This window comes from Acartia tonsa, chromosome 6 (assembly GCF_053477335.1).
Source record: "Acartia tonsa isolate MP-2025a chromosome 6, ASM5347733v1, whole genome shotgun sequence".
Taxonomy (NCBI): domain Eukaryota; kingdom Metazoa; phylum Arthropoda; class Copepoda; order Calanoida; family Acartiidae; genus Acartia; species Acartia tonsa.
The window spans coordinates 45,664,421-45,679,707 of NC_137265.1; the positions used below are offsets into that span (position 1 = coordinate 45,664,421).

The window sequence follows — 15,287 nt, forward strand, 5'->3', positions numbered from 1 at the left end:
TGGTAAGTTTAAATTTATATACTATGAAAAACTTAATTTGACTATATTATGCTGTTTACATTGTAAAAGAATTTTTTGACCGTCGAAAAAGCAAGCGACTTCTACTTTAAAAGATTCCTCGAAATAACTCGTTTTTATGTTTGTATTTAAAAGAAAACTTCCTATGAACGTATACGACCTTGTTAAAAAATATTAAAAGTCAATGACTTATGTTTGTCTTATTGTTGTGTCAATTCATTTCAACTTTTCGGTTGAGAAATTTTGACAAAAATACGACAAAATTTTTATGTTTAAAGGTGTTATAAAATACTGGGACACAAAGAAGGTGGTAAAAGGTTAACAGTTAGCTTTGTCATAATATTTGCAGCATAACTACTCTATAAGTTACTTTCAACTTTCCAAGATTAAACAATTAATTGATGTACATTCTATATAATAAAATTATTGGTTGAAACATTTGGACTCACATACAAAAAGAAAGCAATCAAGAATATGTAAAAGTACCCAAAGTTTTCAACAAATGAGCCTGCATATTTATAAAACTTTGGGTACAAGAATAATTTATATAGCAATGTCTCCTCCCTCCCTGACTTTTTTTCATAATTATTTTCCTGTAATTTCTTGTGGAAATAAATGGAAACAAGAAAATATGTTTAACTTGATAATGGAGTTTTCATATTATTTGTCATTAAAATCATTATTTTATCATTAATCAAATTATAAAATGTGTAAAAAAGTATTTCATCTCATAATTAGCAAGCATGATTAAATCCATAAGACACGAGCAAATACATAAGAAAATAAAAGAAGGGGTGGGAGAATATATTTCTCTTGGGAGGGTCATTCTCCTCTATCTCTCTAAAAAAGGTAGCTTCCAAAAAACAGAAGCGATCGGTCACAGCGGCTAGCTGAATTCATTTGGTAAAGACAGACATTTATACATCTTGCCTCTTTTATATTAGAATGTATTAATGGCCATTATAATTATTTAGACTAGAATGAGGTTTTTATACAAGTACTTAATTATACAGTAAAAAAGTAATAGAATTATAGTAAAACAAATGATTATATATACACACTAAAGCGTCCCGTCCTGGACAAAATTTGTTAAAATTTTGGCTTCCATCCAAAATATACTAAACTTGAAAATTTATAAAATCTTTAAAATTGAGATCACACAAAAGCTTTAAAAACCGGTCTTTTTGCAGATTTTAAAAAATTTTCAGTGCTTCTGCGGTCGTAATTTTTGCAACACCGAAAAAAATATCTTGCATGGGTCATTTTTTTTCATAAATCGACCACATTTTAACAAAATTTTTCCAAGACGGGACGCTTTAATATACACAAATACTTATTTTCACCCCCCATAAGAACTGGATAATACAAACAAAAAGAGAATAGTAGACTTATCTCGATTTTTTATATATTTTATCTTACTTGTAAGTTTGGTTACGGGTTTATTAGACTACTTATTTTTTGTAGTAAGGTAATTTCATTTTTGATTATCTTATGCTGACATTCAATTTCAATGATTAACGTCAATCTCTTGGTATTTTATACTAAAAAGGTCATAAGACATACTATTTATTTTATTATCTTATTCCTGTTGACCTAATAACTTTATGTTGATATTTAGTATCAATGATTAACGTCAAGTCCTTGATATTTTATACTAAAAAGGTCATAATAAATACTAAAATGAATTTGTAATGTTTTTCCTCAACGTTCAATGCGAGCACAAAACACACCTTCCCTTAAACAAACGAAAACAAACGGCTCTAATTTTCATTTTATTTCAAAATAAAAATAGGAGTTTCTGCCATGCCGCCCAATTTTTATGATTTTATTTGATGATTTAAAACAGCTTTAAAAATTGTTTAATAGAATATATCTTAAAACCTAATGAATCCGCCCTCTCTACATATATTCTCGTCTGAGGGAAGATTTAGGATAAAACCTTGTAATTACTTTTCTTATAATTCTTTGTTTCCGTACATACACTCACACACAACTAAGGGTCAATTAGATCTTTATTAATTGTATTAATTTAATAGAAAAGAATTATTTTTAATAAAGTTTATTATACGAAATGGTCAATAGATGCAGGATTCTTGAGGTATAAGACAATGGGCGACAAATTATGGTAACCCCCCATCATGATAAACAAAATCAACATTTCGAATGTAATTATTGGAAGAAAAGTTTGGAAAGTGCTTGTATGTACAACCCAATCTAACTTTCATTAGAGATTTTTTTTTATTTTTATGCTTTCTTTTAAAGTAGCTTCGCTTTTAAAAGTAAGAAAAACAAGCTTTTGAATAACTATAAAAGAGAAAAATTATGAGTTATGCAAAAAAAGTTGAAATTCTATTTAGTTTGTGCTTGGCAAAACTTGGTAAAATTGTATTTATTTGGCAAACTAGCACACACAGCCAGGGATCTAAAGGGTTAAGACAATTAACGAGAAATTAGTGTACATCCCCAATGATGATACACAAGATTATCCCTTCTGTAGATTACAATTATTTGTTAAAACGTTTGGACAACCAATTAAATGAACCAACCAATCAAAATTAAACACCATAGGTTGTTGAGTCAACGAGTAAGGAAACTTTAACATAAGACTTTGGGGACTAGTGTAATAAACAGCTCAATGTTCCCTTTCTCCCTGACATATAGCACACATACAAAATTTAAAGCTGATTAATAAGTTTATGTTGAAACAATTTTTTTCTTGTTTAAACTTGAGTTGTTTGGAGCCAGCATCAAACACCAAATTTTTTCTCCCCCCCCCCCTTTCCCTGCCCTCTACTGATTTAACTTTTACCAAGTTAAAGGCTTTTTTTCTCACTACTTACCCTAATTTTCAAAGAAAATTTTTTTATTGCTGTTAAAAGAACTTTTATATACATGTTTTAATATACATCATAAATATTTAGTAAACTGCACAATATATTAAACCATTTAGAAAAAAAACAGAGCAATAATTTTCATAGGAATCGCAGCTTTAACAATCTTTTCAACATTTGTCAAAAAACATTGTAATGTTATACAGTAAAGAATGCAATATAATTATGCAATTGACAGTGACTGACAAACGGACAGGCATGCCATTGAGTATTGAGTAGCTGCGCTATTAGAAATCATGAATAAGAATCTAATATGTTCTAAATGGAAACTGAAGTATAAAGGTCAGAAAGTTCTGTCCATTAGAGATATTCAACAAAACTCAGGGATATAAAGGGATAAAACAATGGACGATTAAGTTATGTCCCCTTCTGTAGATTTAACTTATTATTTTAAAAGTTTTGACAATGATAATTTTAACCAACAAATCAAGTTTTGTTTAGAGATTCCAAAGTTTTTATGCCTATAAATAAGAGGATGTTTGGGTACCAGTATAATATTAAGTCCAATGTTCCCTTCCTCCCTGACAAAGCTAATGACACAACATAAAACTGCCGTCAAATTTACTTCATTTCAAGAAGTAAAATCGCTTTAATTGGAATATAAAATTAATGTTTACAGCTTTCGGGTAAAGTGTCTTTTCCAGTATTTGGAAAATTAAACTTAAAATAAAGGGAAAAGGTTGAAATCTGAAGGAAAAAGGGGATGTCTGTCCAGTGACCTAGTCCATACTCCATCCAAGTTTGGGCTTAAATTATGAGCATGTCAATTTATACACAGTTTTTAAGTGACTTTGGATATTCAGCTACGACTATCAAATTTTTTATTTCTCAACTGTCTTGCTTCAAATTTTAACGTTTGGACATTTAAAACAATGCATTTAAGTTTTGGGCCTTTTTTGAGCAAGTTTTTTTTTGAAAATTCGGGTATAGTCCTTTCCACGACATCCCTCCATAAGGGGCGATTCTTCGTATTTTTCACAGTAGCTTTTCTCCTATTTCTAGCCCCTGCGGGGGGCTCTAACCCTGCGGGGCCAATTACCTAACCCTGTGGGGGCAATCACCTAACACAATATAACCTAACCTAACCTAAAATAACCTATAAAAAGCCATTTTAAAAATACGACTAATCTCCCCTTATGGAGGGATGTCGTGGAAAGGACTATACCCCAATTTTCTAATAATAGAATTTACTTGACTTCTATTTATCCTATTATTTATTCTATTTGAATAAAATTTGTGGATGAAATGTGATAAATTTGGCACTGGCTGGAATATTATATTTGTTCTAAGCCAAAACTTTTACCAAAGCCATTAAAATTATTCTTGCTTCCCAATTTAATATTTGAGTGCAGAGCAATTTATGATACAAAGAAGGTGTATCAACTATTTTTTTTTATAGCTAGCCGGTTCTTTTAGTAAGTAGTAGATGTAAAATTTTTCATAGAATTCAGATATGCAATCGGTTTTTTTGTAGACCTCTTATTTTTTAAGTAATTTAAGTTTAAAAAAAAAAAAATTAAGTCGATTTTAAGGTACTAAAATGCAACAAAAAAAAGAAAGAAAATGGTCATTATGAACAAAAATAGTAAGATCTTTAATTTGACACCTTACTTTTTCAATTCTGTCAGGTAATTATTGAAAAAATCGATTTTTTTAAACCCACGAGAATAAAAACTTTGAACTTAATTTTATTATTTCTCAAATAAAAAAATATGGGTTCATATATACCATTAGAATCAGAAAAATATTACGAATCCATTGTAAGCAAAATTGAAAAAAAAAGTTTACAATATAGTATATAAACTACAATAAAAGGAATTATATGAAAATATCATATTATGTTGTACAGGCAACGTCTTAATTCTTCAATTGAGTATAAAAATGGGAAGGGGGTAAAGAGGGGGTAAAGAGGGGGTAAAAAAGGGAAGACAATAGTGTTGTCTGAACAAAAAAAATAATTGGCCATTTCTGTAATTTTTAAATTTTTTAATTTTTTTCAATTTTGCTTACAATGGATTCGTAATATTTTTCTGATTCTAATGGTATATATGAACCCATGTTTTTTATGTCTGTTTGAGAAAATATTTAGGTCTAAAGTTTTTATTATACCGAGGTTAAAAAAATAGATTTTTTCAATAATTACTCAACAGAATTTTAAAAGTAAGGTGTCAAATTAAAGATCTTACTATTTTTGTTCTTACTGACCATTTTCTTCTTTTATTTTGTTGCGTTTTAGTACCTTAAAACCGACTTAATTATTTTTTTTTAAAACTTAAATTACTTAAAAAATAAGAGGTCTACAAAAAAACCGATTGCATATTTGAATTCTATGAAAAATTTTACATCTACTACTTACTAAAAGAACCGGCTAGCTATATAAAAAAAAGTTGATACAACTTCTTTATATTTAATTTTCTTATATATGAGAGACAAAACGGTTGTTTGTCTGTCTGTTTGTAAATATCTCGTTAATTATCATTAATGGTTATTTTTAACAGAAAGTCTTCTTATAAGTCTAATAAACATTTTTTTTCTTTTATAAAGAAACCTCGAATGGAAAAGTTAAGCAGTTTTAGTATTAAAATTTTTCAAAATCCTTCAACAATTACACTAAATTTTAGATAATCTATTCCTGAAGGCTAAATAACTTACTTAAAAAATAATATAATTTATAGTTAAAAGTACAGTGATTGGACTATAAATTTATAGAATTCTGTATTATTAAATCTATGGAAAAGGACGACGTACTATGACCAGTCTATAGTTAAGGAGCATCTCCAATCCAAAAAAAATGTCCAAATAATTGTATTGAATCCATGAATATGATTTGAATCTTGATTCTAATCAAACAAGAAGACATTTGAATAGAAAATTTAAAAACGGGTATGGTTGAGAAAAAAACGGATATAAAAATGTATTTACAAAATTCGGGTTTGACGTGGTTTTAACAAGTTTTTTTTGTGGTACAAAAATTGATAATAAAAGAGTAACAAGACGTCAGTCTGTATATCCGTGTATATTTAGCACAGAATCTTACATATCAAAGAAAAAGGTTTTGGTTCTCCTTTACAGTGAAGCTTTCTATGTGTCCTTGGAGGATGTATTAATATTTTGTAGGAGTGTACCACCACCCTACAAAGAAAAATCACTTTTTCGTTTACATAAAAATAAAATTGAAAGTGAAGGGTCGACCTCCCCTTCCCTTAAGTAGTAAAGGCCTCTTGGGGTATAACTGCAAGTATGAATTATTTCTATTGACAGATTTCTATTTAAAGCTAAACATTTATATAGTTTTAATTAAATTTCCTCTAAATGGCAGCCCACCAATTCTCGTCCAATCACAAAATCATTAAAACTGAAGCTTACCTTTAATAATTTTCTGAAGTATGGGCTGCATGCTGAGAGTACGACCTTGTGGGCGGAGTACTGCTCCTCCTCACAGGACAGGGTCACGTCCACAAAATCTTCATCTGCTTTCAAACTCCTGGGATATAATTATCATTATTAAGACGAAGCTTGTTGCATCATTAAAAGTTTGCAGTTTTTTTCCGTAAGCCTGAAAAAAAACACTAATTCAAATCATCGGTAATTGAGAATAATAAATCATATTGTTATTTCAACTAACGCAAAAGATAAAAGTATGCTTTGGTTTTAAAGGAATACTTTTGCTTTATAAAATAATGAAGCTCTTATAATATGTTTGAAAATAATCTTTTTTCGCACCCTTCCCCAAAATTTCTAATTAACAAGTAAGGTTTATAAATAGTATTACTACTTAAATACCATTCCACGATAAAATAAATCAAATATAAAAAAAATACCTAAACGACGATAAAACATTATCATAATAATCTGGCCAGCGCAGATTATACTTGGAATCAGAGATAGCTATAGTCTCCATGACCATGGTTGCGCTGTCAGCTCAGCTACTCTGCAATATGGATATCCTTGTCTTGTGGTAGGGTCTGTTTCTCATTCACTCATTGTCTTACCTAAAAATAAAGAATTTTTGAAACATTTCTGTGGTTTGTAGAATAGATATTAAAAGAGTTTTTTAACCTAAAGTATGCCACGTATATTTTGTAATGTAAAAAATTCTTAAATAACTTTCATATTTTTATTTTATTCTTCTTATGATATTTTTTTATCATCTAATTAAGTTTAGGTAATTCTTGGCAGGCTTTATATAGATTTCAGGATTGATTTTGGCTATTTTCTTTTTAAAATGTAAGTCATTTTAGATGGTTTTAAACTATAAATATCAAATATCAAGATTTTTAACACTAAAATTGTTTTAAGATAATTATTTATTTCAAATACTCTAACGCAGGGGAGCCTACTACTGTCCTATTGAAATTTAAAAACGAGGCAAGAATTAAACACACTATTTCACAAAAAAAAACAATGAAATAAGCGATATACTGCAAGTAACTTTTGATAAAAGGACAAGTAGTTAATTATACATTATCTTTACATAAAAAAAACTTCTGAAATACAGAAAGCTATCCTTCGAAGAAGATTTGTATTATTTAAAGATTATTCATTTAAAATACTATTGTTCTACTTAAATTTAGAAGTGAACACATAAAAACAAGGATGACAACATCCATAAAAGCGAAGCACTGAAACGGTAGGACAAACGGACATTAACAATTGTATAATGTCAGAACTGAATAATCATATATAATTGTATAAGAGTCAAAGTAAAATTGTAAGTAAATTTGTTGAAAAACTGCTTGATTTAGGATAATGTTTATGGACATACTTACATTTTTGGACTTGATTATAGAGTTGCTTCGCTTATTACATTATACTTTGTTGTCCCAGGAATCAATATACCAAAAATCAGATCAATCGGATGATTAGATCACATAAAAATTTGTTGTTAAAAAAGTAAAAAAATCAACATGTTTAAAATGGACGTACGGACATTTTGGTGATGATTATAGAGTTGCTACGCTTTCTAAATCGTACCTAACTATTAAAGGAATCACCATACAAAATTTAAAATCGATAGGACAATTCTAACATGCCTAAAATAACGAAAAAAGCTATCCGTTACGGACGTACGGACGGACGGACGGACGTACGGACGGACGTACGGACGGACCGACCCTAATTATAGAAAAGCTTCGCTTTTAAAAAAACAATGAAATAATAAGCTTGTTGGTATAAATTGGTGCAAACACAAGGTGTCAAGTCCACAAATTTAAATTATATTTTCTGTATTTTCAGTTTTAATTGAATTTGCCCTGGCATATAGGGTAATGTCAGAGATGCGGGACCTCAATTATTAGTCGGAGACGGTTATTTTTTTCTGTAAATATTATGCTATATATAATATACTAGCGGCTTCGCTCCTAGCCTCTAGGGGCTTTGACCCAAGAGGTTTAATCAAACCAATTTTTCGTATTTTAGATTTAAAAGAAAAATTTTAAAAAAAATTTGGGGGGGGGATTTTTTTTTTGAGGGGGGGGGGGTAGTCGACCCCACTATTTTAATTTTAGTTTTAAAAAGAAAAAAAAAATTTGGGGAGGGGGGGATTTTTCATTTTTTGGGGGGGTTGGTGGTGTCCCACCCCTCAAGAAAATAGCTTAAAACCATCACAGGACCAGTAGGTATAATCCCTGAAAAGTAGAGCCCAATCGGTTCAGCGGTTACTGAGATCTTAAGCTTCAGACGGACAGACAGACGGACAGACATCGTTCTACTTTGTTTCTAGCGGCTACGCCCCTAGAAGCCTCTAGGGGCACTGGTAAGAAGGGGAAAAGTCGACCTTATCCCATTTTAAATTTGAGTTTCAAAAAAGTTAAAAATATATTTTTTTTTTGAGGGGGGGGGGTGAAGACACCCTCTCCAAAAATAGTTTAAAACCTTCCCAGGTCCTACAAGAAGCTTCTCTGTAAAGGAGAACAATATCGGTTCAGTGGTTAGCGAGATCCTTCGGGACAGACAAAAAACGCTTACTACTTTATATAATAGGATATATATATATATTAAAAAGTTGGGCATTAATAGATATTCCTATAGAAAGTCTTATCATTTCTTTGGGGTGATATGGAAATAAGTCAGGTTTTTTTGCTTACAAAATCGTTTATTATTTTATTTATATAAATTGAAAGCTACAAAAAATGCATTATTATATAGCTAATTTGTAGAGAAAAAACAATAAAAATATGTATTTTTTCCCTTTTTACATATCTAAAAAAAATTAGTTTGATTGTCTCATCCTTTCAACTCAGCCATACCGCGGTGTATTGTTCCAAATTGAACTTGAATGGTAAAATAATATTTATTCAAATCATTTGTGCTATGTGGTGTTATTTGAATTTCTCTACCATAATATTTAAAAATATTATGAAATAGGTGGCAATTTTACCTTAACAGAGATTTTACAGTTTAGGTTCACTATATATTAGAAGAGTCCCGCAGGGCTTAAAATTCTATGTAGGGTCGTTCTCTATTTAAGATGTTTTTAGGCTATTTACTTCTTTATCAAAGTCTAGTGATGGTTTAATGCTATTTCGGTTTCCTATTCATAGAATACAGAGCCTTTAGATGCTTGGAGAGCAGCCACAACTATTTCATATATTGTAGAAAAATAGATAAAAATCTAATATCCAACTAAATAATGATTAAGACAATTGGTGAACAAGGGGAAATAAGTGAAGTTATATACAGATATATCTCAGAAGAAGGGGGAATAACATAAAACATTCCTTCATATTTTTGCAGAAAAAAAATTAAGAAAAACCAGCCAGATTTACTTTTGAAAGCTTGTTTTCTTCCAAAATCAAATTCAGATTGTGCTAATTTAATGACGAAGTTATGACCTACAAGGTTGTTTCTGTAAGCTATAATTGGTACAAAATATATTGTTTTAGTTCATCTTAATGTACAATAAATGGTCCTAGGACAAACGCAGGAGTCCCAAACGTCGGAGTGGACAAACGTTGGAGTGGACACTTAACCTAACATAACCTATTTTAAACTATCTTATAGGTTTTTTAAATGCCTAACCTCTGCGGGGGGCTAATTTGTATATTCATACCTAATCTGGAAATACTTAATAAAATTAATATTTCAACACTCATGCGTTTGTTCACTCCGAAGTTTGGGACTCCTGGAACCCAATAAATGTATGTCATTTTTTTCAACCTAGGAACTTTCAATTTAATGGGGAAAGGTTTAAAGTCTTTAATCATTAAAAAACTACTTCCTAGTCTGAAAAATAAGTCTGCTAGGTATCTGTTCAAAGGTAATTTTTTGGTAGATTTTTGTGAACATAGTTTGGTTAAAGTTTGCAAGTACTTTAATCTACTTTATTTAATCAAATTATTAAACTTTACTTCAGGAGCTTTTAATTCTATTCTCTAACAAATACATGTTCATTACGAAGACAAAGTATATTGATTGAAGCTTTTCTATAATTAGGGTCGTTAATTAATTACAAGAATGTCCGTGCGTCCATTTTAATCATGTTGACTTTTTACTTTTTAAACATCAAATTTTTATGTGATAAAATTATCCGATGGGTCTGATTTTTGAAATAATGATTCCTAGGACATTGTTATAAGCGAATCATCTCTATAATCAAGTCCTAAAATGTAAGTATGTCCTTAAACAATATCCTGTATTTAGGCAGTTTTTCATCAGATTTACTTACAATTTTGTTTCATTCGACTTTTATACATTTATATTCTGATTATTCAGTTCTGACACTATACAAGTGTTAATGTCCGTTTGTCCTACCGTTTCAGTGCTTCGCTTTTATGAATGTTGTCATCCTTGTTTTGAGTTGGTGTAATGATGGCAAAATTATGACTATTTCTGATAAACATGAATAAAACCAATAAATTTCAATTAAATATGCTGATTTTTAATATTTCTTTTTTTCTCATCACGAAATTATTTCCCCCGTTTTAACTTTAACAAATAATATTCAAATGTTATTAAATAAAAAAAATTGACATTTTCATGTTTAAAAAATCAACAAGAACATTTAGATTTTACATAATTTGTGAATTTATAATGATGTCTAACACAATCGCGTATGAATTTTTAATACATTGACATATGCTAATTTTTAATCAAAATCTATTATTTTAAAAGTTTTTATTTATTTTAATACATGCTAAATTTTTGTTTAGTACTTCAGCTAAGAGAGGGAGGGGATTTTGGAATGTGAATCACTTTTGCAATTAAAGTTTTATATCCAAATTATCTTCAATATTGGCTAAATAACTCTGGGCACTTTTATGAAATTTTGATTCCTTGTATTCAGACTATCAGTGTCTAAATTTTTCAACCAATAATTTATATCTGCAGAAGGGATAATTAAGTTAAATCATAGCTTCCTATGAATTTATGAACTGTTTAAGAATGCACAAATTACAGAAAATTTTTCTTGTTTAATGTAAAAATAAAAGCAGCAATGTAACTAAATGAAAATGTAAATGGACCAATTATTTAGAATTATTTACTGTAATGGACCAATGAGAAAGAATTATTTATTGTAATGAACCAATCAAAGCAATGCAATTTCTTTAGCAAAGATAAATATGTTTGTTTCTCTTTTAACTATTCTGCTTTTTACAAAATTTTTTCCATAGAATGCAATGATTATAAACAAAAAAGAAAAAAAAGCATCCAAAACTCTCTTAAACTTATTTTAAACTTATTTTATCTTAAAAAGTACTAGGTAATAGTTCTTTTAGGTTAGATAAATTACGGTCCCCGCAGGGGTAAGACACAGATTTAAAAAGAATATGTTTCAAAAGTTATTTAAAGAATAAGATTTAAATTAAATAAGGCTTCTTTTGAGGCATATAAAATAACTAGGCTTTACCCCTAGCATCTAGCCTAAATCAGTCCAAAGCTTTACATGTATTAAAATTAGTCTTAAACCATTCCGAGACCTTTGTGAAACTTCATTAAAAAGATAACTTGCTTGGTTTAATTATTGGCAAGATCTTAAAGGACAGACAAAAAACTTTACTACTTTATATGATAGGTTAGCTGGGAAAATTTCCTTATCATTAGAAATAAAAATGCAGTTGTATAGTTGCACCTATCTCTCTCAGTATCTCTCAGGGAGTAGGGGAACATTGGACTGTAAATTACACTGGTATCCAAAGTTTAATAACCAAGTTATCTTATTATATGGCTTAAAAATTTTTAATACCTTATGTATTTTGATTGGTTTGTTACACACTTTCCAACAAATAATTTAATCTACAGAAGGGGTAATTTTGTTTTTAATTTTGTTTGGGTATGTAAATCAGTTTAAAGTCTACTGTCCTATCCCTTAAGATCCCTGATTATCTCTGAATCCTTTCTTTGTTTCTCTCTAAATAAATTATTATTGTAATTAACTTTAGCGTTGGGGCTGATTAATCTAAATAAGTAATTATCCAATATTCTACCTCCACAATCTTTACCACTATACATTCTATTATATAAAGTTGTAAGCTTCTTTGTCTGTAATTATGAATCTCGCTAACCGCTAAACCGATATGGTCCTCCTTTATATGTAAGCTTATGTAAGGTCCCAGGATGATTATAGGTAATTAATTTTTTTTATATATAAAGTCTGGGTATGGTTTTAGACTGTTTTGTGCCCTTCCTTCGAATATAGAGCGCCTAAAAGCTAGGGACGCAGCCGCTAGTATAAAATATATTAATTAGCAGGGAGGGAGAGGATATTGGACTGTAAATTATACTGGTACCCAAAGTTTTAATATCACCTTCTCTCATTAATTGGTATAAATACTTTTCTCGTATTCATTCGAATCCGGTGGATAGGAACCGGTTCTCATGAATACGAAAAAACTATATCTAGCATCGTATTATATCCAGTTTTCTACGAATATAGAAATGTACAATCATAAGATTAAAACTAGTTTATTTAGCCGGTGCCTTCGGCACCACGGGGCTAAAAAAACTAGTTTTAATCTTATAATTGTACATTCTATATCCGCGGAAAGCCGTTTATAATACGATACGAGAAATAACTATTCTCGTATTCATTCGAAACCGATTAATATCCGGTGGATTAGAACTGGTTCTCTTCCATAAAAAAAAATTACGTCTAACATCTTACTTTAACCAGTTTTTATAACAACTGGTTTTAGCCTAATAATTGTACATTTTAAACCCGCGGAAAGCTGTTTATAATACGATGCGAGAAATAACTATTATTAGATCTAGATTGGTTGGTTGAAAGTAGCAATGTCAAGATTTTTTTCAACCAATAATTTAAATATCTACTGATGTAATTCTGATTATCATGATTTGGAAATACAAAATGGATTCATGGTTATTACAACTTTAGTGTTCTTAGCAGCCGTATTTAAGCTACCAAACGGCTTAGAGAACTCCTTAAAATGCCTACAAGATTATTTAATAAAGAAGCTATTGGAAATATCAAATTTGTACATAATTCTGCTATATTTTTTTTCTAAAATTTGAAAAAAATGTACTAGGTAATATTCAAATTTTAAGAAGTTTTTAAACTATTTTTTTTGCATAATTTTTGTTATTTTTTTTAACAACCAAAAAATTTAGTTTTTAAAAGCAATTCCAAAGGTTCTCCGCCCGAATACACTTATTTTAATTGATCTGTCAATAATTTTGAATTTGATTTGTATCTTTAATCAAGACTATTTCACACAAACCAGGCTTTTTATACACGGATTAAGTAATAACAAAATTGATTTTTTTCTACAGCATTTCTATAAACTACTTTTAGCCCTAATGTAAGACAAAAATTGTAAGACTGCGTCTTTTTATATTGTAGCAGGTAATAATAGTCAGCAAGAAATCAAATATTATATCTTGAACGTATAGTATAATGACAACTGTCCACGAATAGGAATATTAAAAAGTACAGGATTACATAGAAGGGCCGCCGGAGACTGGACCAACAAATAAAGGATTATTCCGTTATAATTATTTTCATTTCAATAGACCTTTTTCACTGTTATAGACAAAGCAATATTTTTCTTTTATACAAGGCAACTCAAAAATATTATTTTTTTTGCTTATTTACCTATCTCAAAGTTCGTGCTACTTTTCTGACACCCATACAAATCTTACAATTTAAGATGTAGGTAATATATAGGCCTATACAATGTACAGCATACAAGCAAGAACTTTTTTCAAAACTGTAGCTGCTCCAAAATTATTTTTTTCCAGTCCTAAATTACCAAATATACTGAAATAAAAAACCTTTTTTTTCGCCAGACAAAAATAGTAATAAAAATGAATTAATAAAAATTACCCACCTTAGATATTCTACTATGTTTATACTTATTCTTGTTTAATTTTTATTTTTAATTGATTATTAGAAATACATTGATTTGAAAAAAAATTAAGACAGCCAATAACGGCATTTCAATTCAATTATCAAATCGTCAATAATTGAAATTTTCATTTAACACTTGTCTCAAATTTATCGAATTATTAATTGAAATTTACCTTTTAGCATTTTAATTTGATGCTTTTAATGTAATTTTTAACTACATACATAAATGAAAAAACATGTAAAATCTAAACAAGACTTCAAGACTTCATCAATTCGTTGTCTAAAAATCTTATTAAAAATTATACGTAACAAGTTACCTAAGCTTAATATAAACTACACAGCTCGTAATGTTTTCTATTAAAAAGTGTAAAGAAAAAAATTACATGATATGGCAGATTTTTTGATGGTCCGTTTTGGCGCGTTTTTTTTCTCTGCTGTTTTTTTCCTTTGAAGTAATGAGAGTGAGTAGGAGTAACCCCTGGTCTGATCTCTCTAGGGCTCGAGTACGGAACAACTGGGATAAACCATGGTTGTTAGATGAATCTGTATGAGTACAGATATATGTACGTTCATACACACATACACACATACATACATACACCATACACTCCGGTCTTACTCTCTCTCTCTCTCTGTTCAGAGGAGACAGTGTATGAGTGTAAAAAGTCCGGAGCATCACAATTTCTCCGATACTTACAGATTGTGCGTGTGTGTGTGTGTGTGTGTGTACCTAGGCTATGCGACCATCCAGCATCCAGAGTAACTAGAGAAAAAGAGTTTTTATGGAGAACAACTATGGTCGGGGTAATTCATATCTCTGTGTTGTTATACACCTTTATTCCAGCCTCTCTCTCACTCTTCATATAAATACATCATTTATATATTTTTAAAATGAGTGTATAGTAGTCTCTCCCCTTTTAAAATAAAATTTAACCCTTACCCCCGTTTGTTTTGTGTATCTTTATTTTGGCATGACACTCTCTTTTGTATGACACAAATCCTCTCTCTCTCTCTATCTCTATATCTATCTACTCCTTTATCTAGAGAACATGAAAAATGTGAGGTTAACCAGC

The 15,287-nt window shown here is 29.7% G+C and overlaps 1 protein-coding gene across 11 annotated transcripts in view; it reads right to left on the reverse strand.

Annotated features, from left to right (window-relative positions):
* LOC145322788 (protein abrupt-like) overlaps window positions 1–15,287 on the reverse strand; it is a 123,438-nt gene that overhangs the window by 20,624 nt on the left and 87,527 nt on the right. For 6 of the 11 annotated variants that reach the window (XM_080165052.1, XM_080165047.1, XM_080165055.1 and 3 more), the window contains exons 1-3: window positions 14,598–14,730; window positions 6,731–6,901; window positions 6,276–6,393 (exon numbers count right to left, since the gene is read on the reverse strand). In XM_080165052.1, the coding sequence (XP_080021178.1) occupies window positions 6,276–6,393; window positions 6,731–6,816 (204 nt within the window). In that variant the 5' untranslated portion in view covers window positions 6,817–6,901; window positions 14,598–14,730. Of the gene's footprint in view, window positions 1–6,275; window positions 6,394–6,730; window positions 6,902–14,597; window positions 14,731–15,287 lie in introns of those variants that run through there. The other 5 variants (XM_080165051.1, XM_080165049.1, XM_080165046.1 and 2 more) reach the window with 2 other exon arrangements.